Genomic DNA, 27,115 nt, shown 5'->3' on the forward strand with positions numbered 1-27,115 from the left:
ATTATTCTCCCCACTTCTCTCCCTCTTTCTTCCTTTTTCTCTCTCTTTCTATCGTGGTTGTTTTTGAAAATCTTATTGTATTCAATATCATTTATAATTAGAACTACTCTTCATTCTTATTTCTCTCTTCTCCTCTCCCTCTCTCCTCTTTTTTCCTATTTATTCTCTTTGTTTCTTTCTTCCTATTTATTCTTCCTTTTTATGCGTGGGTTGTTTGAGAAATCTTCCCCACAATTGTCTCTTTTTATTTCTCAATTTATTTATTGTTTCTTTTATATATATATATATATATATTTTTTTTTTTTTTTTTTTTTTATTTAATTTTATATTCTTTGTTTCTTTATTTTGTCTCATTTTTGCTATTTGATTTTATATTATAATAATGTCTATGTTGTGTACTGTCCATTGGTTGCTTTCTTACCTTTTTTTTGGTTTGCTCGTCTTTTTTTTTTTTTTTTTTTTTTGGGCTGGTGGTTTAATTTATCTACATCTTGTTGAAAAATCATATTTTACCTATTTCTATCATTGCGGGCCCCACAATCTGTGGTTTATTCCTTAATTTTTTCATCGTGGGCCCATATTTTGTGTGCCATTGGTGCTTTCCCCTGGCTCCATCTTCCCCCCCCATATTGCGGTTCCGCCGCGTGGTGCAACCTACATCATTGGTTGCATGCGACAACGGCTGCAACGGCTATAAGTAAAAATCCCAACTTAAATGGGCGCCATAAAAAAACTAAAAAATAAAATGGTGAAGGCTTTAAGGTATGGAAAAATAGTGAAAGTAATAAGGCATTTTTGGAGTGTTGCACCTTCTCCTACCCTTGAAGTGAGAATAATCTTTTTAGTTTTTACTAAACAGAAAAAAGAAGAAGAAAAAAAGTGAGAAAAATCCGTTTATTAAACCGAAAAAAAATTTGTTTGATCAAGAAAAAAATGAGGATAATCTGGTTTGACCTCTGAACCCAAAAAAAAAACAAAAATGAGAATAATCTTCCCATGGAACTCAAGTGATATTAGTCTAATGGATTGTTTTTTCATTTTCATATTATACATCATGTATATACAAATGGGGATTTGAGCAAAACTTCAAAACAAGGAGTACATGGAGCTCTCTTATAGGATTCGAGATTTAGCTAGATTCTTCATAGCTGCCCAGACCAAGTTTTGTCATAGCTCACCAGCTACTGCAATTGAGGTTGAAGCTATTACAGATAGACTTCTTTTAGCTTTAAACTTTGATGTCGATAGAATTTGTTTTCTGCGAAAAGAAAGCTACAAAAACTACCATTAAGTAAGGGGGTTGCAGTTACATCAGAGTATCATGAGATAAATTCAACAACTTGTTGTAAAATTTTCCTATGTTGAATAAAGGTTTATCAGCCGGTCTTCTTGCTGCAGATACTATTGTTTCTAGGTTTTGATGGTTTATCTCACCCGGATTTATTTGTATAAATAATGACTTTTAACTCTAGTTAACTCTAGGTTCATTAGCAGGATATGTTAATATAAAGTAATTAGTTTTTGGGAAAAAAAGAAAAAAACACTAAAGTGACGCGCAACGATGCGGGGCTAATTTTATCGTCTATATCGTGCAGTAGGGTTCAAGATTTATATCGAGTACAATTCGATCAAGCTGGTCCTGGAAATTTCCCGCCTATTTCTCATTGACTGAACTCGGTTGCGCTGCTTAGTCACTCGACCACGATGAGAGTAAGCTTCAAAACCTTCGATGTTCACTTGCGTGATCTTATTTGTTACTCATAATCTTATTTCTTTAGCTCAACCATTCCAAATCAAGCTAAGGAGCATTTCCAGTAACTTCGATTTGCAGTTGCAGTCCAGTTTTATTTGCTAAACCCTCGTTCGACCGAATGATGGATGAGTCCGATTTTATTTGCGCATTTGTATTCATATATAATTTCATATTCCTTATCTGCGATCGTATGCATATTTAAGATTGCAGTGGAAGGGTGCATGCATGGAGATCTTGACAATGTCTACGCGACTCTTCGGCATTTGGAGAAAGTAGAAAATACGAAGATCGACCTTCTCATATGCTGTGGTGATTTTCAGGTACATTGAGATAGCTGCTTCTTGTTGGATGTAGATTATATGTCAATCCACCGTTGGTCTTTCCATTTCCTTAGATATTGCTATGAATAGATGTTGTTTCTGAACCAAGATTGTAGGTTATTGTATGTCTAACGAATTCTGTTTGTTGATTTGTTGTCTTTTGAGAAGTTCAATCTTCAAAGAGATGATTGAACAGTGAGCTGGCAAGTTGTTAGAACTGACTATTGGGTATAAAGCACTAACTGTTATCAATTGCTGACCAGTGCTTTTTTTAAAGTCAAATCATATCATACAGTAAAACTAATAGTTAGTAGGCTTAGGTTTTAAAGTACAGGGTAGAAAGGAGATTTTAAGGTTTACCATGCTCTGCAGGGAAGCCATTTAGTGCTTAATTAGTCAATTTGGTCCTTATACTGGTCACTGAGTATCATTTTTCTTAGGAGACTAGCGTTTAGAAATTTGGAGAAATCAAATTACTGCCGTATAATTTGATCTTACTTTGACCATAGATTTAGAAATGGTGGTAAGCCTTCACACATTTGACCTCCTCAAACGCTGCTAAACCTAGGAGCCTTTTGCTCTGGGACAGCATTTACTTCGATTGGGAATATGGAAATATTACATCTATTGATGAAGTACAGGTTTATGGTTTCCAGCCCAACATTGGGTGCACCAAGTGAGCAAATTTCAAATTGCGTGCTGGTCAGAGTTATCTATTCATGAGAGACAATCAAGTCAGTGTTTAGCCAGACAAACCAATGGAAGTGCAAGATAGTGTATTAACTTATATCAATACCGATAATCTAATTGAAAAGGTACATCTCAACCCCTCACCCTCAAGTCTCAACACACATACACACACATATAAAATAAATAAATAAAATTGAAAAACTCCAAATAGGTAATGTTCTGCTTACAAGTTACAACCCATGCTAAACTTCTCTAATGTGATAATGGTAGGATGCTTAGTTAAATTCATTGAGAATCCATCTCCTTAATGATAATCGAAGGATGAAATCTCTAGAGATGGCCCCAAGGTTTGCTCCTATGTAAGTTTCCAGACAACTTTCTAAACTATTTGTACTAACATTATTAATTTGGGTTAATTGTTAATTCTAAGCAGACGGTCAAGTTGGAATGCGCTAAATATTGGCTTGATCTTGGATATGTTTTTTGCTTCAAGCATAAGGCATGGGCTTAGATTTAGATATATGTAAGTATTCATGGGTTTTGCTTATGAATCATGATAGTGTCGGTTTTCATCAACTTCCTAGAATCGTTCTGTTTTAACTTATCAGAGTGAGGTTTGCTGTGGTCAATCAAGGAAAGTAGGGCCTTGAGGGATATACCAATATGTTTTCTAAGAAAATGATGACTTGTATTAAGGGTCTTGCCAACGATGTACTGATATACTAGGGAAAGCGAACACAGTCATCCAACCCCTTGGGTGACTTGGTGGAGGAATAGTGTACTCTAGACAACCATTAAGACCAAGAAAGATTGTTCTAAAACATGGCAAAGGCCAAAAGTAAAGCTAGGAAGCATGTGGCAGTGTGTAGGGCAAAGAAATATAAAGACTCTATATCAACCTAAACACAAAAGGAGAAAAAACTATACGTATAGAGAAGATCAGGGACAGGAAGAGTAAAGATTTTGATTAGGTGAGGTGCATCAAGGGTGATAATTAAGGTGTGTTGGTAAGAGGTTAGTATAGTGTGAAGATTGAAACGATATTTATGACCTAATCAAGTAGTAAGAGATGGGATGGGTATTTTGTGATCTACTAATGGAGTTTGGTTAAGTAGCATATTGACAATTATCTTATTTAACAAGACACCATGTGTGATAGGCATGTATGAAGGGTTAGTATGGTAGTAGTTGAGGAAGCCTTAACAAAGATGAAAGAGCCAAGATACTAGGTCCATTGCGATTCCAATAGAAGTGGGAAACCACAGGAGGTTGTAGGGTGTATTTGTTAACTTTCTGTTTAACAGGATTATGAAAAATAGAAAGATGGAAAATGAATGGAGGAGAAGCATTGTAGTTTTGATATTCAAGAATAAGGTGATACTCAAACTTGAGATAACTACAGAAGCATAAAGCTAATAAGTCACAAAATGAAACTTTTTAGAAGGTTGTTATGTAACCCTACTTAAGAAAATAGACTTATATCTCGGAAAACTAGTTTGGCTGTAATCTAGGTAGATATACTTTCGGTGAAGCTATCTACATTGAGAAGGCTCACGAAAAGATATAGAGAGATAAATGATCTCCTCATGGTCCTTATTGACCTGGAAGATTCTCGTGGTTGAGTCCCTAGAGATTTAAACCATCATGCTCAAGTGAAAAGAAGGTGTCTTGTAAATATGTGGATGTAATCAAAGATATGTATGAGGAACTGGTAACTGAATTGATATCTATGGGAGGTCAAGGCTAGGAATTTCTAATCACGGTTGGGTTAAATCACGTATCAGCCTTACTGTATCTTTTTGCGCTTTTCATGGATGACTAAACCAAGAACATTCAAGACTAGGTCTTGTAGGTCTTGTGGTGTATGTTCTTCACCGATGTTATATTTTGGGGATGAGAAAATATGGTTAAATTCTAAATTGGAGGTTTGGATCAACCCGGGAAACAAGAGGTTTAAGATTAGTAGAACAAAGATCGAGTATATGATATGCAATTTTAGTCATACTCACACTATGATGGAAACTAACATGGTCCGAATTGGGAAAGAGAGATGCCACAAAGTAATCATGTTAGATACATGGGGTCAATCATATCCTTTAGCCTATAACAGTTTTGGAAGCGTATCACTAATGACCTGAAACAAGAGCATTCAAGGTGATGTCTCATGGTGTCTATTCTTTGCTGATGATATCTTTTTGGTGGATGAGAAAGTAGGGTTAAATGCTAAGTTGGAAATTTGGTAGTCAACCTTGGTCCTTGGAAATAGTAAGCTTTAATATTAGTATAACAATTATTTTTTTGGTAAAAATACTAGTATTACAGTTATAGAATGTATGATATGTAATTTTAGTCATACTATGATGGACATTAACATGATCTAATTTGGGGGGAGAGAGAGAAGTTCCAGAGTGACTGTTTAAGTTATATGAGGTCAACCATAATAAAACAGGCTGACATAGAGGGTGATGTTCCATAGAGAATTAAACTGGGATGGATGAGATGGAAAGATGGCCCCCAGAGTGCTGCTTAAAGGAAAGGTCTGTTGACTGTTGTTTGGTTGGATATGATGTATGGGGTAGAATGATGGGTAGTTTAGAAGTGACACATTCAGAAGCTACGTAGCTGAGATGAGGATGTGCAGAAAAACTGTGATGGATAAACTAGGGGGTCAACGTATAAGAGCTGACTTGGGAATTGTCCCAATTGATGACAAGTTTTAAGAGAGTTGTGTGAGGTGGTATTGTCATGTTCGATAGAGACATAGGGCTGCTCAGCAAATAAGGAGTGATATGATCCCGATTGAAGGGGTCAAGACAGCTTGGGTCTGGTCTAAATGACCATAGGAGAAGTTGTCATGAAGGACATGCATAGTCTAGATAAGTTGTCAGCTGTCATGAAGGACATGCATGGACATAGAGTCCTGTACCAGGCATGACCTCAAATAGAGCCTTTTGAGGGCAACAATAATTTGGCAGACTAAATTTGGTCTGAGGTTTCTCTAATTGGCTAGTTTAAGCCTCATTTTTTTACTCACATGTTTCTTCCTTTCTTTTTCCTCCATCCTTCATCTATCAGTTTCCAGTTTTCATTTCTCATCTCTTCGCCCATCCCTCTTCCTTGTTAGATCTCATTTCCCTGCTTTGTTTTGTTTGTATCTGTGCAGCCAACCCCATTAAATTGGGATAAGGCTGAGCCAGTTATTGTTGTATTGAGGTGTGCTGTGGGAGAGACCATACATCAGTCTTGGAGAAATTAGCATAAAGACCTGGTTTGACTTTATGATTTTGCCTGGCCTTTCTACAGTATGTCCACAGATGTGAGAATGTCTTGGAAGTAATAATCAGCAGTGTATCTATTCTTGCATCGATATGGAGGTCAAATTTGGAAAGTTATGCAATTTGGGAATCTGAAATCAAATCGAAAATATGGTGCCAACTTCGTGCTTGCTGCTGTATTACATCCTTTTGTTGTCCTCAGGAATGTCAGTTCATACTGTTGAATTATAGGCTTTTGTTGTCATAAAGTTGACATCAACTGGAGTAGTCATGCTTCCATGAAACCTGTAGTTCCAGCCTTCCAGGTGATAAATTAGCAGAATGACAAGAGTCATATTTTACATGAGGGAGGGTACTTTATTTTATCTTCTTTTTTTTTTTTTTTTTTGGGTATGAAAATTAATATTTATATGAAATAGTTAGTTTTTGAATCTTTGATTACCTTTATTTGTTGAGCTACTTTGAATTTTCTTTGTGGATATCCTTTGAGTTCAACTCTATGGTTTCTACTTTCTGACCATGTGGTCATGGGTTTTAATCTGGAAATAGCCTTCCTTCAAAATCATGGATAAGTTGTGTACATTATGACCATCTGCAGACCTCACAGTGGCAGGAGCATCATGCTACGCCCTTTTTTATATTAATTCCATTCAAAACAGTTATTGAATTTGAACTCAAAATTTAGGATCCGTCTGGAACTTGTGTTGAAATTGCTGTCTATAAACAACCCCCCCTTCCCTCCTTACTTGCATTCCCCAAAACAGTATTATTTCTCTTGCTCTCATGTTCATGTTCAGGGTGCTGTTGCTAATTTTGTTTGGGTTCAGTTTTGAGATTTAGTTCCAACTTTAAGTCTTATTACTGTTTAAAAGATAGTTCTTTTGTTTAACCAGGCAGTTAGAAATGAAAAGGATTTGGAGAGCTTAAATGTCAAGCCTAAATATAGGAGTATGAACTCATTTTGGAAGTACTACTCAGGACAGGAAGTTGCTCCCTTTCCAACTATTTTCATTGGTGGAAATCATGAAGCATCCAATTATCTTTGGGAACTGTGAGTTGGAAAACCTGTTTGTCATATGCAGTAGTTTGTTTTTTTTTTTCTTTCTAGAAGATCGAGGACCTTTTGTGGTGCATTATCTTTTTAGTCCATTTCTGATTTAGATGCTTAACTGGTCACAAAAGTTCTTATCCCAACCATACAGGGTGAGTCAAGTCGCATTGTTTTCTGTATTTTCCATTTCTAAGATCTGAGATAGAAGAGGCTTGTTTCATGTTTCTAATGAACATAATGTTTTTTAGTAACCCATTGACATGAAGGTTAAATGCTATATGCCTATATCGACGTGTATGTAAAATCATGATGTCGTTGATTCTACACTCTACACTACATGCTGTCGGCCACTGCCACAACAGTTTAAGACATACTTTATGGCTGGAATCGAGGCCATTTCCACTATAATATTAATCCTGCCTTCCCCTTTTTATGTGTTTTTGGGGTGAGGGGGCCACTCTTGATGTGGACAAAACATTTCAACACGCACTATAGTAGCAAGCCTAAGAACCTGACCCATACTTAGGCCTATGATTCTTTAATTGGACCTCTGGTTCAAGCCAGTCCAAGTTTCAAAACTTGGATTTAAGTTGCCTCCCAAAATTTCCTAAATCCAAGGTTTAAAGTAGGATATTATATTTGAAGATTGCTTTTAAGAATATATTGTATTTGCAGAGATACAAGACATTGTAGATATACATGGAGTTGTGAAGAAACATACGGAAATCATTAGGATAATGCAAAATACAGTTCTGAAGCATAGGACACTAGAAATAAGTAAATATGTAAAGGGGAAAGGGAAGTTAAACAATCAAATATTGGCTTTTCTGTGCAATTTTTTTTAATACTAGAACTCTAGAAGAAAGAATTGGAAAGTAAACAATTAAGTTGTGCAGCATGAATGAGGAAACACAATATTGATTAGTTTGCAATGCAAAGGGATTGCAGGAAGTGTCTATCAGATCGGATTTGAAATTAGCAATTGACATACTAAATGAGAAAATTTAGGAGCCCTGGATAGTACGAGATTGGAAAGGGAAAATACTTGAGGAGGTTGCATTACTTGAGGAGGAGTTCAAGCATGAGTGGATGGAGCAAAATCAGCCTCCAGGTTACGTGGCTGGTGGGCAGGTGGACAATGGACAGTTGATATGGGAAGCCTTCAGAATTTCCCACGGAATTAGAAGAGCTCATAAGGAAGATGCAGAATATTTTGTTTATTACAGAGGGTAATTTGATGGCTTTGTAGTTTGTACTGAGTAGGAGGCAATGCCTTCCTTGGGAGAAGTCTTCCTCCCCCCATGACTTATGGGGGGTTCTAGGATACTGCCTATTATATAAATCTTGTCTGATAATAACAAGCTCACTTATCAGGAGTTCAGGACAAGGGGGGAAAATGCTGATTAATTATGGAATGGTACGAACTACAAAATTCATTTAACATAGACTTATACTGGCCTGAATCCAAACTCCCAGGTCATAACAGTACAATATTGTGGGTTGATAATTGATATAAGTTCAAAGTGGTTAACCTCAGGCCATCTTAATGACAGCTGAACCGAAATGCATGGAGGATTGTCCCCATGGATTGATGGTGCCAACAACAATTTCCTCTGACTGTATGACAAATGCATCTCTTGTCTGCCTGCACTGAAGGAAACAGTTGAACTTTTCCATGGCTGCCTTGTGAGTTACCTCAACTACATAGTGAAGCCCGAAGGTAGCCTAGCCTAAGGTATATGTCACAGATGCAGTCGCCTCAGCCTGGCTGGATGTACAGGATCCACTTTGGAGGCCTAAACCAAGGATTGGTCCTATACTGGTTTTCTGGTCTGGCAAGGACTGGTGTTTTAGTTATTTAGGAAGCACTATTTTAGTTATTTTATTTTGGGTAGATTATGTAGGATTACCTTGGTTTTTAGGGTTTAGGGTTTCCTCTTTTAGATATAGCTTACTTCGCTTATTTGCTAGTTTCTCAGTTGTAGGATTGTCTTTTGTGATGCAAAAATCCACCACATGGGTTATTGGGGAGAAGGCAGATGCATCAATTAACTCTACTGATTAAATGCACAGTACTACCATTCAGCAGTGGACACACTATATAGGACTTGGGTCTTGCTTATTTTATCTTCTTATGCTGTTTGTCATCTAGTTCATTGGTAATAATTACATTTGTTTCTTAAGGGAAGCATTCTATAAGAGATTTTGTTATCATCATGTGGTAATTGGTTGCTGGTTCTATTGATGCCAATAGTGAAAAGCTGTTTGGATGGGAGACTCAGCCCTCCAAAATCTTGTGTCACTTTATTCTGGATTGCTGCTTACGCAGATCAGTATTACTTTTTGGCTCCCTTTCCAGATACTATGGAGGATGGGCAGCGCCTAATATATATTTCTTGGGGTTTGCTGGAGTGATTAAGTTTGGCAACATTCGAATAGGTGGTCTCTCTGGAATTTATAATGCAAGACATTACCAATTAGGCAAGTTAAACTCTCTGAGTAATGGCTATCTGTATCCCTTTCAATTACTCTGCTACATAGTTCTCTTTGAATATTAGATTATGCACTATTATGTGAATTTTACTGGTAGAGCTTAGCAATAAAGATAAATGTTGCATGGTTAATGTTGCATTATATGTTATTTAACCACTGAGATATAATGTGGCTATTGCAAACCATCATCTATCTTTGGTACTTATCAAAAAATGTTAGTTGCTTTATGAGCAGGACACTATGAGAGGCCTCCTTACAATGAAAGTGATATCCGGTCTATCTACCATGTGCGTGAGTATGATGTCCTCAAGCTCATGCAAGTCGAGGAACCAATTGATATCTTTCTTTCCCATGATTGGCCTCGTGGAATCACTGACCATGGAAACTGGAGGGAACTTGTTCGATACAAACCCTTTTTTGAGAAAGAGGTAATGTGCATGTTGTTGGATAACATTCAAGTGGAAGAAAGCTTAAATTGGCATGTTTCTATTAGAAGAAATGACTTGCTTGAGTTTGTTAAATGGCTGCAACATGCTGTTGCTTTGTATTTCTTTTCCTAGGATGTGAGTACATGAATTTATCACATGCACATGCTTTGTTTCTTCTTTCTCAAAAAATAGCTCCTGATTCTCTATACTGCAAATGGAGGAGACTTACTTCTAGCAGAGGGAAAGGGGCTGGTTGATGAAATAGGTTATCCTGTTTTGATATGGCTAACCATTAAGCATTTTGCATTCATCTTTATGACAGATTTTATTTTTTCCGATTGTGTTTTGTTTCTGTCTTTTGTTTCAGGGATAGGCCTAGGAATATCTTTTGCAGGCAAAATGATATGTTCTTTTAATTTGTCCTAGCCTTTCAAAGTTTTTCAAAGTTCTCCCTAGAGTCTGCCTGTCAGTGAACAACATTTAGATACATTGGATTTCTTAAAGAGTGGATGGATTTATGACTGCGCAGCCAGGACTTTTTTGTACACCTTTAATGGACGAATACTAAAGAATAGGCCAATAGAATTAATGAACCTTAAGCAACGTAGCATCTTTCTGCATATTCAGGTAGGTTATCATATATTATTTGATCATTGTTCAAAGTCTTGCCAGTTGCCACTTTTAACAAGTACAGAGTCTACAGACATTAGGTTGATGACTCAAAAGCTCTTTCTCTACCAGTATGCCCAATGAGAAGGCCAGTTTGAGTGCTTAACTCTCAGTGGAGAGGATGATGGTATTACCAGTCAGGTTGCTTTCAATTGGATTAAAATGTGGAATATATATTCCATGCATTCAGAATAGCTAATGGTTAAGGTAGTAGTTTGCTGAATTAGGGTGTTGAGTTGAGTAGTCACATATCTATCCAGTTGGATTGATGCCATAAAAGATCCACTAGCCTGTGGTTTCCTTTGACTTCTCAGAAGACTGTTGTGGGCGAGAGCTGCCTCCTCTGGAATTTGTGTTATAAGGTTTCCTCAAATTATCCTCAATCTGATCTGTCCACCTGAGTGCTTCATCCATGATAAGTAGTCTACTTGCTGCAAGTGTAGCACTGATCTATGGATGCAAGCAATAAAACAGCTAGTGTAAAATTTTGAATCGGTTTCACACTCTTTGGAGTTTAGCTATTGAAGGACCTTACTATTGGTTATCATGGTTAAGGAAAAGCAAAAGAACACTCAACCTAGTGGCTGAACAGTAAATAACCCAAAGTTCCTAATAGAGTTGGCAACACTATAAAATATTGGGAGTGTAAGGAACAATGGTAAAATATTAGTGGGTAAACTTGGAAACATGTTAAATTATGAATAAAATGGGTTAAGGGAAAAAGAGAAGGGCAATAGGGTCAGATCGCAAAAAGATAAATGGGTGGGCTAGTGCATTGAGTTATGATAACCATGGTGGGAGATTCAGTTTATGATTTTTTCATAAACTAAGACGAGACAAAGATCGAGTTTTGCGAAATGGGATATCTCGCCCGAGATCTCGCCATATCTCACTATATCTTGCCCTAGATCTTGCCATTTCTTGCTGGAACTTTAAATTTTTGCTGGATTTTTTGCGGATTTCAACCAGATTTCACTTGCAACTATTCTTAGCACATCTACAACATCAAAGGAAGCTCAATCTTTCTCTGCTTGTTTTATGAACTTATGTGTGAATGACTTATATTGAACTTCTAATGATTGTATAATTTTATCATTCTATTCTCGAAAGTCAAGATTGTAATACTCATATGGATGTATTCTTGATGACATTTAAGTTATTTGATGTATTTGATACACTTGCTTTTCATTTATATGCCTTAAAGGCTTTACATTACATGTTATATAACCTTGCATTCCCTAATCCTAGAATTCATACTTAGGGCTAGTTTTCGTCAAACTTAGGGCTGTTTTCTCACAAATCCAAGGCCACTAGTGTGTTCAAAAGGCCTTAAATAGGCTAAATACCAAATTTTTGCTCAATTGTGACCCTAAAACCCTCTAAGATGGGCTACCGAGTTGGTGCCCAAAAGATGGCATATCTCAATCGAGATCTTGCCGAGATGGTCGAGATCTCGGGTTTTCAGGGTGGCGAGATCTCACTCAAGAGCAAGATCTTCTACCATGATGATAACAATGCCTATTGGATTCATTAATCTTTTTTGTCAAACCAAGTAAGGTCCCATGTAAGGGATGCTGCAAATTGCAATAGAGGATGGGTGGAGGATTCAGGTTTTTTGATTGCAACAGTTGATGGAGGACGCCAGTGTGGTGGATGGAAGGTTGCAAGCAGTCTTGAACTTGATATGCTTCTTTTCTTTTCGCATGCTCTCTGCTTTGTAACCCCCCCAACCCCCCCTCCTTCCCCCATTTTGTGGACCCAAGAAGGGTTTTTTGGGGTGGAGGGCGCTAGGCTTGGGAATGTTTTTTAATGTGGAAATTGTTAAAGGGGGGTTGGGTTTTTGTTGAGATGAAGGGATAGGGTGGGATATAAAATGCTGGGAACTAAAAGGAGAGGGGTTCTGTATTATTTTATTTCCATTTATTTATTTATTTTTTCAGGTGGGAGTTGAAGGGTCAGGGATGTTGTGATGTTTTAGCAGGGTATTGGATTGTGTAGGAAAAGATGGAATTCTTCTTTATTGTTCTTCTTTAATTTTTTTTCCCTTTGGAATGATGATTTCATTTTGGGTAGAATGGAAAGAGGAAATTGAGTTCTGCAAATGGGGTTTACTGGTCGGAATACAATAATGCAACAAAGGAGAAAAAGGAGAAATCAACAGGAGATCAAAAGGTTTGTGAGGAAGTGAGGTGGGGGATCTTCAGATCCAATACCAAATTGGTTGAGGGCCCATTAGCAGAAGAGAAGGGGTGGGGGTTGTAGTCAGAAACTACCAGAGTTGTAGGGAAGGGAACGAATCACATAAGGAGGGGAGAATGATTGCACAATACCAACACCAGACAGGCACTCATAAATTCGAAGTCTATTCAGTCTTCAAATCCTCGAATCTATTCTCCTACATATTACAATTACTTAATTGAAACCTACCTAAAATGAAACAACTCGGAGAGAAAACTAACCATATCTGGGAAAAGAGTCTACTGAAGAAAAATGTATGCAGTCTACCCATTTATCCATGGGTAATCTAATTATCAGCCTTGGAAGGCCAAGTGGTTTAGGACCAATCCTTTGTTTAGCCTGTCAAAGTGATGTGAACCAGGATCCAGGGTTTGACTGAATGATGTAGTGCCCTAGATCTAGGCACACTCCAGGATCCTCTTCAATAGAATCAGCAGTCAATTAGGGTTTAGAATACCCTATGATAGCAAACAACTGGCTGGTTTAGTGGTTCTAGGGTTTAGAAAAGGGTAGGTTTAGGTATGGCTAGGGTTTAGGAAGTAGGCCAGATAGGGTTATCAAATTCAACTCCGAACTCTTGCCGTAATTTTCAGAATTGAATTTCAGTTCTAGGGTTTGGCAAATTAGGTTTCTTAGGAATCTAGGGCTTCTAGGGTTTGGATTAGGGCTAGGGTTAGGTCGAGTATTCAATAGCGGGTGTAGAAGCTGGCTCTAAAAGGGTTGAGGATTTGATTAATGGATTGATGAGTTTTAGGGTTTTGAAGTTTTTAGGGTTAGGGGTTTTTTTTTCTGATGGAGAAGATGAATTGCTGGAATTTCTGGGGTTTAGAGGGAAAGGGAAAGGCTGAATCCATGTAGAAGGTAGAGGATTAGGTTTAGGTCTGAATTCTACAAAGTGGAGTGTTTAGGTCTAAGGGACGGGCTCCTATAGGGTCTAGACTAGGTGCTGCACTTCTGTTTTGCAGTTTTCTGGAATTTCCAGAAGTACTGCAAGGTCTAGAAGAAGAAATGGATAAGGGGAGGGGCTGGAACTATGGGTTAGGAGAGGGTTGGGGGTTAACTACTAGAGAAGAGGTAGGGATCCTAAAGCTGCCTCAGGGTTGGGAAGGGTTTGGGGGATATCTGCAATGGTGGAGGGATGCTGGAGTTGCAGAAAACTAGGTTAAGGAGGTAAGCTTGTGGATGGAGTCGATGGACTAGATGAAGGGAAAATGGGTTGGGATGAAGGGTAGGGAGTGGTGCTTACTAGGAGTTTTTGAAAGCTTGGAATTCAAAATCTTCTGCAAATATCACTCTTAGAAGCTTCCACAGCTCCCACTAGGAAACTCACGACTCTGGATGCCTCGACTCTCCATCAGAATTTTATTAATCAATTGAACTTGCTTATTACAGAGTATGAAGGCTTATCTATGGCCTTTAATAAGAAAACACAATAAGACTCAACTAAAGAAACCAACTTGGATTATAATTTGCAATCCAATTCTAATTGAAACTCCTACTTGACTATGGACTTTTACTTGTAAAAGGATTCTATCATATCTCACACTAGAAGGATCCATATTGGAGGTTAATAGTAGATATGGAATCCCTGCAAGAAGTTGACTGAAACTAGGGAACTCCTTAACAACTTAGGAATCCCAACATGACAAGGACACTTTAATAACTCAACAAATAATGACTTAGATTCAAAATTAAAAGTAGATCTAAGATCCCACAAATGTACTGGACCTAAAACTGAAAAATCAAAAAATTACCAAAATACCTCTATACTTGGACAAAATTGCCTGGGTTGCTTGTAGGCCGTAAGATGTTGGTAAGCCCCTTGGGTCCTTATTAGGTGGTCCTGGATTTTGTTTACATCACAAAGTGGATCATGTTGGTTCAACTTGGCCAAAGCAATGCATCTTGATTTTTCACTTCCATTCATTTGGCATTTTCCATGTGCTCATCAGCTTGTTAGTCAGATCAATTAACTGAAGTGCACCACATAGTTGTAAGCTATTCAGACTTCTATTAGGACCCATCTGATCCTATTTCTTGCCTACTTTCGTCTTTCACAAAGCTTCTTTATCGTCAGTCGCCATAACCCTCAGTATAACAATGGCTGATGGTGTCTTTCTAAGTAGTGAAACATGGGGCCACTGTTGTTGGAGATATCTCCATTTAGTAGGGTTTAGAAGTACTCTTTCCATCGCTTTATTATGTGATTATCCCTTATTAACACTTTACCATATCTTAATACATCTAATTTCGTTGAAGTTTCTTCTCTTCTTTTCCCTCATTTGGCTATCTTTTAGGTAGCTTTTCTCCTTACTTTGTGTTCAGATGATTATAGATAACATCATACTTCTTTGCCCCCCCCCCCCCCCCTTCTTTCTCCCCCCATGATCTTCTTAGTTTTAATGCTCGCAAGCTTCTAAAATCTCAAATTCCCTAGTTTTATTACATATATACATGTTCAATGGTAATACCAAACCAGGAGTGGGTCAGTACCTTAATAAGTATGTGCTAACAGATGTAATTATGCGTTGCAACAACAACAACAGAAAGCCTTATCCCATCTAATTGGGCTCCATTACATGGATCCTTGCCCTCCAATCAGTTTTATTTGAGGCATTATTATTCCCAAATATTGTTGATGAGCAAGATTTAGATCAGTGTTTTAGTTTGGATGTGATACCTGGAGAGAAAAAAAGCAATAAAAATTAAACTATTTTATGGGTCTCTAAGGCTGATATTCACTGGAGAGAACTCATACCTGGGGCCCATGAGGATGCCTTATGGTGCTAGTTTTGCAGATTTTTCTGCATACCCTAGGCTTTGCTCTTGTATTAGTATATCTATGTACAGACTGGTCTGACTGCAAGATGAGCTATTGTTATCATCCCCATTAGTATGACATATTTCCTGTGCTTTTAGATTCAGGAAAAAACACTAGGAAGCAAAGCTGCTACAGAGTTACTTGATAAATTGAAACCACCATACTGGTTTTCTGCTCATCTTCACTGCAAGTTTGCAGCTCTTGTTCAACATGGAGAGGGTGGTGCGATAACAAAATTTCTTGCCCTTGATAAGTGCCTCCCAGGGAAAAGATTTTTGCAGGTGCTCTTTCCTTACTCTCTTTTTTGTCAGATATTTGCAGTTGTTGCCTTTGGAAGCTGATGTCTTTCAGTTTTGTCATTGATTTAATATTTAGATTGTTGACATTGGATCGGAGGCAGGACCTTATGAGATTCATTATGATGAAGAATGGATGGCAATAACACGGAAATTCAATTGTGTCTTTCCTTTAACCAGGAAGCCTATGCAGTTGGGGTGTGTGCATTACTAGAATACTCATTTTGAACTCCAGGAATATTTCTTTTTTTGTAATATATATGTCTACATGTGTAGGGGTCTGCAGCTCAACTTGCAAGATTGCCGCCAATGGGTCAGGAGTAGGCTAGAAGCAAGAGGGAGTAAGCCTTTTGATTTTATACGGACAGTACCTCCATATGATCCTCTTCGACCAGCAACAGAAGATTCCTTAGCAGGTAATGTTTGAGACTCTGATTAAACATAATTGATACAAATCAACTGATTAAACTATTCAAAACAATAATTTGCATTTGATTAGGTTAATATTTTCTTTCATTGAAGATTGGCTCACTCATTTTGGCATTGTGAAAGTTACACATTGTCACATGCTTTAATAGCTCACCTCACCCCCCGCCTCTTCTTTATATTTAGAATTTTGGTTTTATATGTCATTTTATTGGAAGTTGCAATAATGTGATGATCTTCTTGCATGTGATGATGTGATGGTCTTCTTACAGTGAAGTTTTTTCATGAATATCAGCATATGTTTTATCATTTGGATTTTGGCTTCTTTGTTTTCTTTATAGTTACTTCTTAATTATACTAGTTTTCTGATGAAATATTGCAATTATTATAGTTACTGTTACTGATAAATATAACTGATATATTGGAAAGTTAATACTAGAATGTGATCTCTACTGCTTAGGCATCGCTTAAAGCACTGAAGTGCGTAAGCAGGAGCTTGAATGCTTTGGAATGCCTAGCACCTTGACAACCATGATCCGCTGTCTCCATTAGACTGAGTTTATTTGTATGATGCTTCTTAGTTGACCGGTACTCCATACCATACATCACGGTTGTTCGTATTATTGTCCATAAAGTTTTTCCCTTAGGTTTTATTCAGATGAACTTTTCCACTTCATCCATCCTAATTTTAAGTTTCTATGAATCATCCTTCTCTATTTCACCTATCCATGACTATGAGTGAGCCACTATTGCTATGTTACGTAAAACAATCATTTTGTGAAAGCTCCTCATCAATTTTCAATTGGTCCAAAGGCTGATCTCCAAAACTCTTACTTTGTGTTAATTCTTGTTTTTGTTTCATTCACCAAAACAATATCATTAGCGAAGTGCAAGCACTAGGGAACCTCATCTTGAATGTCCTGGGTTAAATTGTCCATGTAAATGCAGGCAAATAAGGGTTAGCTGATCCTTGATGTGACCCAATTGTTATTGAGAATTTACAACGCAATCCCTTGACAGTTTTAATATTTATTTTCTGCACCATTATACATATATTTTATTATGTTCACCTATGTACTTGAAACACTTCTTTTCTATAGTACTTGTCACTTGTCAGATTGACTTTGTAGGGACTTCATCATATGCTTTTCTAGTTCAATATATACCATATGGAGAGCTTGCTTTCCATTTCCCAAACTTTAAAATTTTTTGGGTGAATAAATTAAATCAAAGAAAGATTGCAAAACCTGTTAATTTTCATGATTTGGGCGGAGTTGGTCTTCTCCCTAATGAAGTGTTGAAGTAAGTGCTTAAGGATTTGATATATCATCTAGTACTTCTCAAGAGTTTGTGTTTCTCCCTAGAAAAGCTAATGTTTCTTAATCTTGACTTTCCTTGAGCATCTATGCACATGGTTATAGAAAGATAGATGCTTAAATGCTAATGATACTTTATGGCTGTTATTAATTTTATTTAGAGGCTATGTTCTAAGGTTTATTGAGTTTTGTTATGATGAAACAATTCAATATGAGTTACTAGGATCATTTCTTGTCTTCACTTTTTAGCCGGAACTGTGTTTCCTCCACCCCACCATCCCCTAAACCCCTGTGATGGAAAGGTCCTAGGAAGATTTGGAACTCGTGACCTCATAATTACGAGGTATTGGCTTTTGCCGATTGAGCTAAACCCCTTGAGGTGGCTGAAACTATGTTTGTTTTTTACCCCTTTATGATATTTCTTCTACAATGAAGTCAAGTATACATTTTTAGTAATTACTACCTCCAATTCTCAGATTTGGTATTAAAAGAAAGTGATTGCCTTCTAACACCTGAACCACACTTATATTGACAGCATAGATTCTATTTATTTTGTCCAGGAAATTGTCGAAACCCTCAGACATCATCCCTGCTGCAGTTTCTGGAACTTCCATATCTTCTTGATGATACATTAGATCCAAGCGGACTGCACCAAAATCCATTGTCATGGACTTCTAGAGGTAAATCTTCCATTATACTCCTCTGGTGCAGAGGCCTTTGGACTAGGTTTGCCCTTTTTTTATTTATTTATTTGCACTTAGTTCTCTCTTTTATAAAGCAAAAATAATGGCAAATTGTAGTCATTACATATTACTTCTTTTGTCGATGGGCAATGTAGGTTCAGCTAAGGTCCTCTCTAAGTAGGATTGATAATAGCGCTGGATCATCCTTAATTGAAGCAAATCAGATTTAGAATGAACATCAAAATAGAAGATAACAAATGCTGGGTGATCCTACAGCAGTTTGATGTCAAAGTAGGATTGAATGGATCAGCTGCTGGTTAGATCTTGTGCTCCGAATTTCAGCCTGTTTGTGATGCCCCGGGGTCAAAATTAGAAGGTTAGGTCAGATTTCCAAACCAGTGGTATTAGGACCAAATTAGGGATCCAGAGCAGGCATTGGGAGGTCGAGTTTTGATGCAAATATGAAGTGGCTCTGATGGGCCGAAGTGCTCTCGTGGTGATGGTATGAAAATAGAAGGTTTTTGGGTAGGAAACAATCGATCTGTAATGTAATTTCAGATCCATAACCCTTGAATTGAGGGGGCTCCAACTCCCTTTTTGAGCCCTAAAAGGGCTGGAAAAATGACCAAAGTAACCTGGAGTGGGGTTCAGGCAGCATTTTTAGGTGGGTCTTGGGGCCCATATTGGGGTTAGGCCAAGAGGTGGTGGGTCTCAATGTTCACATCATGTTGGTTGCAAAACCCAGGACAAACTGGATCTGCAGGGTATGTGCAGCCTTTGTTTTATTGGATTTGGAAGAGTGATAGCTGCACTGGATGGTCTTCCAGTGGTTGTATCAGTCTCGATGGTCTTCCAATGTTCATGTCTCAGATTTATGATGGTTCTTTTACAAGTCTTTGGCTAGACCTTTGGCATCCCTAATTGTTCCCCGGTCTGTCCCAGCTATGTATATTATTGGCCTTTTGTAAGAAGTCTAGTTATGAATGTTCCTTTTTCGGATAGCTGGGCCCTCCTCAGTTTTCCTCTCCCATGGTCGCTGCATTTTGGAGCATTATTCATTCGCTCTCCCACAAAGCCTTACAGTTCTGGTGAGTGACGATGTCATTGTTTGCTCTTATTCAAACCTCTTCAGTTCTAAGTTGGCGTGAAACCTCGCATGATCCTTTATCTCCTTTGATAAAGTTGGTTTGGTTTAAGAGTCATATTTCATGCCACAACTTCTTTGTTTACCTGACCTTCTTTACCACAGCAGCCTGTTATTTACCATCATTCCGGTCCTCCCTTCCTACTATATTTGTTGACTGCTGTTGAAGATGTGGATCATCTATTTTCTCCAATTTGTTATCTTCTTCAGTTTGGAAAGGGATTAATGTGTACCTTAGAAGGAACGCATCAACCATGGTCTAAATCTGCCATGGTTTATGTTAGGACCCTAGGATGAGGCCATGTGGAGAAGAGAGAGTATTAGGGTTAGTTGAGGGAGAATTGAGTAGAGAGGGTATCGAATGTTTTATGAGAGTTCTTGGGCAGCTGTAGGCTGAGGGAACACCGTGAGGTGTGGGGGTGACTAGCACCATCAAAACCAGCTCTATCTTGTTAATCTCTTGCATTTTAGTATTGATTTTCTAAGATATTAGTAGGGTTTTATCAGTTTATAGTGAAAATCAGAAACAAAATATTTGGGTCTGCCCTTTATCCTTGCTAGACTTGCTGCTCATCGTTACTTTTCCATGCTTGATGTCATCAGGAAAAAGCTCTTTGGAAGGGCAAGCGCTTGTCATTTGTAGGGTGTCTACTGTCTAGTTCTAATTCAATTGGTCCCACAATCCTTTTACATTTATTGGTCTGAGATTTCTGCTCTTCCCATCTCTACCATTTATCATGGGATACTTTGTTGGAACACCATGAAGACATTAGACATCTCTTCTTTGATGACCTATTTGACCTTCACCTAAAGTAGGTCAGCTAATTCTAATTATGTCATATTCTTTTTAAGTGGCCACAGCACCTCTAAGCAGAAATTACTAATTAAATAAACTTAAATTCGTGTGCCACCTTGGTACACATGTTTTAGGCTCACAAGAAGGGCCCATTTGCAAGTAGACCCCTGGGACAAAGAGCCCACCTCTTATATGACCCAACCCTAGGCTTATTCCACTAATTTGAAGCCCGGATAGTTGTTTGGTCTGCATCAATTTAGACCAAGTGCTGGAACCAGAGTAGAATTGTAACCTTCAGGAAATGGATTTGGGTTGACATGTCAGTCGCCAGAGAGAATATCTGCAAATGTCATGGCAAGCTCATCTTTGGGGCTTCTATCTTCCATGTTTGAATGGAACACAATCTCAGAAAATGGATCCAGAGCTCCAGATACTGTCGGCAAACTTAGGATTCTATAGATTTTGATGTCCATTGAAAGGTCTCAGGGGATTTAGTACCCCAAGGACCAGGCTTATTGTTGTCTCATATCTAAAACATTTGGGTGGAACACAATCTTAGGAAAATGGACCCAAAGCTCTAGATTTTTTCAGCATAGGATTCTGTGGATTTAGTATCTGTTGGAGGGCATTTTGGGAAACAAGAAATAGGCTTGAGATTTAGCGCTTGGTGCTATATCTTGAGCTGAGACCTGAAGGTGCTAACTCTCGAGCTGAGATCTGAAGGTTTTTGAGTCTATATTGGACTCTACTTTCCCTATTTGAGTTCAATTGTAAGTACTGCATCTTCATTATAAATATTGAAGGTATTTCGTTGGAGTTCCTCAATCGATTGAGACTCCTCCCAATCTCAATCTTCTTCTTCTTCTCCCTAACTGTATTTCCTGCAACACTTATTCTTTGCCTTCTTCATCTCAATCTGTCTTTCACTACTTTTATACCATAATTTACATGGTATCAGAGCCTAGTTGCTCTAGATTACTGCTGATTCATAACTATAAGGGTTTACAATCATACCTGAAATTTTTTGGTGAGCCATCACTGCAAGTTGAAGCCCAGGCTACATCTCTGTGTTTTGTGAAGAATCGATGGATTAAAGAAGCTATCCAAGCTTCAGTTTTGATGGAAGGAGAGTTGCACAGTTGAATGTTGAGGTAAGACCACTGTTTCTGCACTTTAACAAGACCTATTCGGAGATTTGAATCTCCAAGGCAGGTATTGAGCAGTTTTCTGGAAACAAGTAGATTATGTGTGTCGATTTCAATCATCTCTTTTAATTTGTGCTCCTCTTGCTGCTTGTGAAACTTGAGAATTCATTGACTTTGCCTGCTGTGCATCCTCTCTTTCATCTGGTTATTTTCTGCATCTCGCCTCTTTTAATTGAGGGTTTGATATTTGGTGGTTCTGTTTAGTGATACAGTATCATTCGGTTTGAGGTTTGATGGTTCAGATTAATGATTCAGTTTGGTTATATGCTGATTTTGGTTCAAGTATATTCTGGTTTGGTTCGATACTGATTTCTGGTTCAAACTGTAAACCAATTTTTGTGATATCTTTGTTCAATTTCTGATTTGCAATTTCGGCGTCTTTTGTCTAGACAAAAGAAAGAATAGATCGTCTCTGAACCTAAGAATTCTATTATGGAAATCATGACATCCACATCCCACCGTATTTTTGAACAAAAACTTGAAGGGGGTACTAAATTTTATCAGTGGAAAAAGATAATTCAAGTTGTGTTGACTGCTCGTGACCATCTTACTTAGTCCATTGGGTATAATGGATGGAAGTCTAATTTTAGGATAGATGTTGAACTCTATGGAGAGAAATATTGTTGACTTAGTTACACATATTGATAGAGTGAAGGATTTATGGGACTACCTAAATATATTGTACTCTGGCCATAATAATCTTTCTCGTATCTATGAGGTTTCACAAGAATTCTATAGGGCTGATAGGAAGGGAAAATTTGTGACTCAATATTTTGTAGACTAGAAAATGTATGAAGAGTTAAATTCCATTACACCCATCTCATTGGATGTTCTTGAGATGCAAAATCAGCAGGAACAGCTTGCAGTCATGGGATTTTTGGGAGGACTTGGGAAAGAATTTGAATAAGTTAGAGCACAGATTTAAGGAGGAGAGAAGGTACCCTCACTGTTTGAGACTTTTTCCTGTGTACTTTGAAGTTCGGGTGTCCAAAGAAAACACATAAGTTTGGTTCCTCCACCAATTCTGCATTATCTTCTTTTACACCAAACCGTGGCTCTAGTGGTGGGTTAGGTACTTGTGGTCGTGGGAATGGAGGGTCAAGTAGAAACCCCTATACTCAGGGATCCACTGAAACTGCTAGGAATGTCAAGACTTATCATCACTGTGGAAAATCGGGACATGTACAGAGATTTTGTTGGAAGCTTCATGGTAATTCACCTCAGGTTGCTAACATTGCATCATTAGAGACATTGACCACTACCACTCCACAGTTAGAAGGGAAGATTGTGAAAATGACTGATGAAGAATATGTCTGCTTCAACCAGTTTTAGGCACTTTAGTCTCCACCTTCCATTGCCACCTTTGTTTAAATAGGTAATGCTACAACTTGTGTTTCTACCTCCCATCCTTGGATCATTGACTCAGGGTTGTTTGATTATATAACTGGTGACTCAAGTAACTTTTCATCTTTTTTCCCATCCTCTTCCATTGTGTGCCAATGTTAAAGGTGTAGGAACTATCAGTCTCACCCTGATCTTATCCATGTCTTCTATTTTTTATTTTCTTGAGTTTCTTGTTAACTTATTGTATGTTCATAAACTAACCACCACCTACAATTGTTCTGTGATTTTCTTTCTTGGTTATTGTGTGTTTTAGGATTTACGATGGAGAGTTTTACACTTGGTAGAGGCCGTGAGTCGAGAGGACCGTACATGTTTGATGACACTCCCTCTACTGTTTACTTGCACGATTGGGACCACTAACTACGCAATTCTATGGTCAGTACACGCGCAAGAGAAACCTTCCCAATCTCGGTCAGAGAATCGGTGCAGACGATCGTCGCGCGCAACCTGCGGCGCACTCTGCATTTTGCTTTTTGAAGATAGCTGAATGAAGCCCCACCTTTGCCGTTGGAATGCCTCAACCGGAAGGTGGATGGCCGGAGCAGGGGATGGGAGGAGATTTGCAGCCAAGCAGTGCTATTCCGCGCTTCAGCAATATTGGATGCACAACGTGAAAGGGACAAAGGATTTTTATCCGCTCTAGTACTGACACCCTCCCATTCCCTCCAGTTCCCTGTTAGATTTTAGACACGTGGAACATTCCAATTGGATGGATAAAAGTTCATTTGAAAAACACACTTTTTTCCCCAAAACTCTCTCCTCTCCTTCACCGTCTCCATCTTCCGCCGGCCAACAACGTCTTTGATGAGGAAGGTTTGGTGGTACACTGAGATAGCAATGAATTCGCCGAGACTCTGAAAAGATGCAGCGAAGAATGAAGCGACGAAATAACGGATGAAAATCCCACAAGAACAACACTTCAAATCTTGAAAATTTGGAAAAACAAAACCCAAATCTAAAGAAAGTGGTTTTGTCATAGGTTGTTATTCTCAAGAGTCCGATTGGCAATAGCTTTGTTGGTCCTATTCAGAATTGACTTCAATGGATCCTTCCGAAGCCGGAGGTTTGATGTTCGGCTACGACGTCGGAGTTCCAAGCTTTGTTTCTTCATTTCCTCGGTTTGATTTTGGGGGATTTTCATAGAAGAGTGAGTTGATGGAGGCGCTATCATTAGCAAGGAAAATTAAATTCAGGAGAAAGATCAGAGAGGAGAAAGATCAGAGAAAGATGTGGCAATCTCTTCTAACCTTGTACAAAGATCGAGAGGAGAAAGATCCAGAGAAAGATGCGTTCTTCCTGGTGACAGCTTGGATGTTCTTCTCCGAGTAGTTGAAGTTGCAGAGGAAATCCACGCAGTTGTATGTCGAGATGTCATACACTAGACCAGGTTCCATTGCCTTCTGCGGATTCACATGCAGCGGACTCCACATAAGCACGGATCTATGGGAGATGAGGAACTCCATTTTTTCGTGAACAAGTTCAGATCTGAAATTTGGAATTGTGTTCAGCTTTGGCTGTAGGGATTTCATTTTAGGAAGCAACGGTGGGATTTTTGACCGACTCGGAGCACTATCCCAGATACATGCGGGCAACCCATGGACGTCGCCGGAGCTGGCAGAGAAAGATGTTGAAGGTGATTGTCGCCGTTCTTATTTCCACCGTTAGCCGCACTGATTTACTGGTAAGATGTCGTCGGCCGGTGGAAGATGGAGATGGTGAAGGAGAGGAGAGAGTTTTGGGGAAAAAAGTGTGTTTTTCAGATGAACTTTTATCCATCCGATTGGAATGTTCCACGTGTCTAAAATCTAACGGGGAACTGGAGGGAATGGGAGGGTGTCAGTACTGGAGCGGATAAAAATCCAACGTGAAAGTGCAACGCTCTTTTGTGCGACTTTGTCGATCGTTGTGGAAAGAACTCAAGATGGAATGATTGAGGTCGAGAAACTGTCAAAAGTGTACTCTTTTTGAGAGTAGAGAAATTGCTTTTAGTCAATTCGCGAGCACGTCTACCCCTCACCAAATTCACTGCCGTTTGGGCCATCCTTCATTAAATACTTCAAAATTTTGGGATAAACGTTTTAGTTCCATTACTTCTTTACCTTGTGAGTCATATCAATTTGGGAAGCTTCATTGTGTAAGTTATCCCCCTCGAGTCAATAATAGGGTAGACAAACCTTTTTCTTTTGTTCATTCTAATGTGTGGGGACCATGTCCTATTCTTTCTACTTTGGGCTTTCATTATTTTGTTACTTTTGTAGATGATCATTCAAAAGTTACCTAGATATATTCAATGAAAAGTCATTCTGAATTGTTTAGTATTATTTTAATTTTGTGAATGAAATTCGTACTCAGTTTGGGGTAATTGTCAAAATTCTTCAGAGTGATAATGCAAGAGAATATTTTTTTACGGTCCTTTTAATACTCTTATGGCATCCTGTGGCATTTATTAATCCTCTAGTGTCAACACCCCCCAACAGAATGGCGTGGCAGAATGGAAGAATCACCATCTAATGGAAGTTGCCCGTTCTTTACTCTTTGAAATGTGGGTCCCCAAGTCTTTCTGGGCTGATGCTGTCCTAACTTCTTGTCAATTGTCATCTCATTAACTGACTATCCTCATCCGTTTGAAAGGAGGTATCTCGTATTCCTTGTTGCTTCCTAATAGTCCCTTTGCATGAGTTGCCTCCCTGCATCTTTGGGAGTGTCTGTTTTATTAGGGATCACCTACCTAGGTTATCCAAACTTGACCCAGAAGCCCTTAAATGTATGTTCGTTGGGAACTTTGGTACTCAAAAGGGTTGCTATTCATTTGAACTTTGAAAATATTTTATTATTGCTGATGTTTCATTCTTTGAATCTGTTCCTTATTCTTCTAACACTCTGTATACCTCTTCTATGGATGTGGATCTCCCTATTATCATTTCCCCACTTGGTAAAGATAGGCCGCCACTTCCACCTATCCAAACAGAAATCACTGCCGTGTATCGACGACATCTACAGTCCCTCCTGTGGCTCCTCCACCTTCGCTTTTCGCACGTGGATCCTGTGGTAAGTCCCTCTATTTCTGAGCTTGATGTTCCGATTGCTCTTCATAAAGGAATTTGGAGTTGTGTTCAATATCTTGATTAACTTTGTTTCATACACTAATATTTTTCCTACTTTTCGTGTGTGTTTATCTACCATTAAGACTCACCCTCTTCCTAAGAATATTCTGAAGCCTTATCAAGCCCTGGATGGACAACAACAATGACTAAGGCGTTGGCAGCCCTAGAGGAAAATCATACTTGGGACCTGGTTCCTCTGCCTAGAGAAAACTGCTATTGAATGTCGTTGGGGTTTTGTAGTGAAAGTAAATCTTGATGGTACACTTGCTAGATTGAAGGCCATAATTGTAGCAAAAAGATATGCTCAAGTGTATGGTGTGGATTACTTGGATACTTTTTCTCCCATTGCAAAGCTTACTTCTATTCGGGTCTTAATCTCTTTAGCTGCTACATGTCATTGGCTCTTGTTCTAGCTGGATGTGAAGAATGCTTTCCTCAATGGGGGTCTCTATGAAGAAGTCTATATGGAGCAACCTCTAGGGTTTGTTGCTCGGGGGAGAATGGTTTGGTGTGTCATTTGAAGAAATCACTATATGGGCTAAAACATTCCCCACATGGATGGTTTGGCTGGTTTACTTTAGTTATAACAGAGTTTGGTTTGAATCAATACAAAGTGATCACTTTATGTTCAACCATGAATTTGGAATAGGGAGGATATTCTTAGTTGTGTATGTGGATGATATAATCATTATTACTACGGATGATTTAGTCGATATTGATGCATTGAAGACCTACCTTCGGACCAAAGATTTGGGAAAACTTTTAAATATTTTTTGGGGATAGAAGTGGCCTAGTCTAGGAAGGGAATTGTCTTGTCCTAACGAAAATATGTGATTAACTTACTATCTGAAATGGGGATGCTTGGCTCAAAGCCTTTGGATACTCCTATAGATCCAAACATAAAACTTATGCCTGAAGATGGAGATGCCCTTGAAGGTCTAGAGAAGTATCGAAGGTTGGTTGGAAAGTTAAATTATTTGGTTGTGACTTGACTTGACATTGC

General features: G+C 38.5%; 1 protein-coding gene across 1 annotated transcript in view; it reads left to right on the forward strand.

Moving 5' to 3' along the window:
- Positions 1 to 1,488: 1,488 nt before the first annotated feature.
- LOC149017639 (lariat debranching enzyme-like) overlaps positions 1,489 to 27,115 on the forward strand; it is a 28,827-nt gene continuing 3,200 nt past the window's right edge. The window contains exons 1-9 of the mRNA XM_089151960.1: positions 1,489 to 1,710; positions 1,957 to 2,073; positions 6,932 to 7,089; positions 9,449 to 9,570; positions 9,817 to 10,010; positions 15,837 to 16,019; positions 16,114 to 16,232; positions 16,311 to 16,450; positions 18,337 to 18,456. Coding sequence (XP_089008086.1) covers positions 1,705 to 1,710; positions 1,957 to 2,073; positions 6,932 to 7,089; positions 9,449 to 9,570; positions 9,817 to 10,010; positions 15,837 to 16,019; positions 16,114 to 16,232; positions 16,311 to 16,450; positions 18,337 to 18,456 — 1,159 coding nt within the window. The 5' untranslated portion in view covers positions 1,489 to 1,704. The remainder of the gene's footprint in view (positions 1,711 to 1,956; positions 2,074 to 6,931; positions 7,090 to 9,448; positions 9,571 to 9,816; positions 10,011 to 15,836; positions 16,020 to 16,113; positions 16,233 to 16,310; positions 16,451 to 18,336; positions 18,457 to 27,115) is intronic.

Source organism: Hakea prostrata, chromosome 4 (assembly GCF_041222555.1).
Source record: "Hakea prostrata isolate BN-2017 chromosome 4, UWA_Hpros_2, whole genome shotgun sequence".
Lineage (NCBI taxonomy): Eukaryota > Viridiplantae > Streptophyta > Magnoliopsida > Proteales > Proteaceae > Hakea > Hakea prostrata.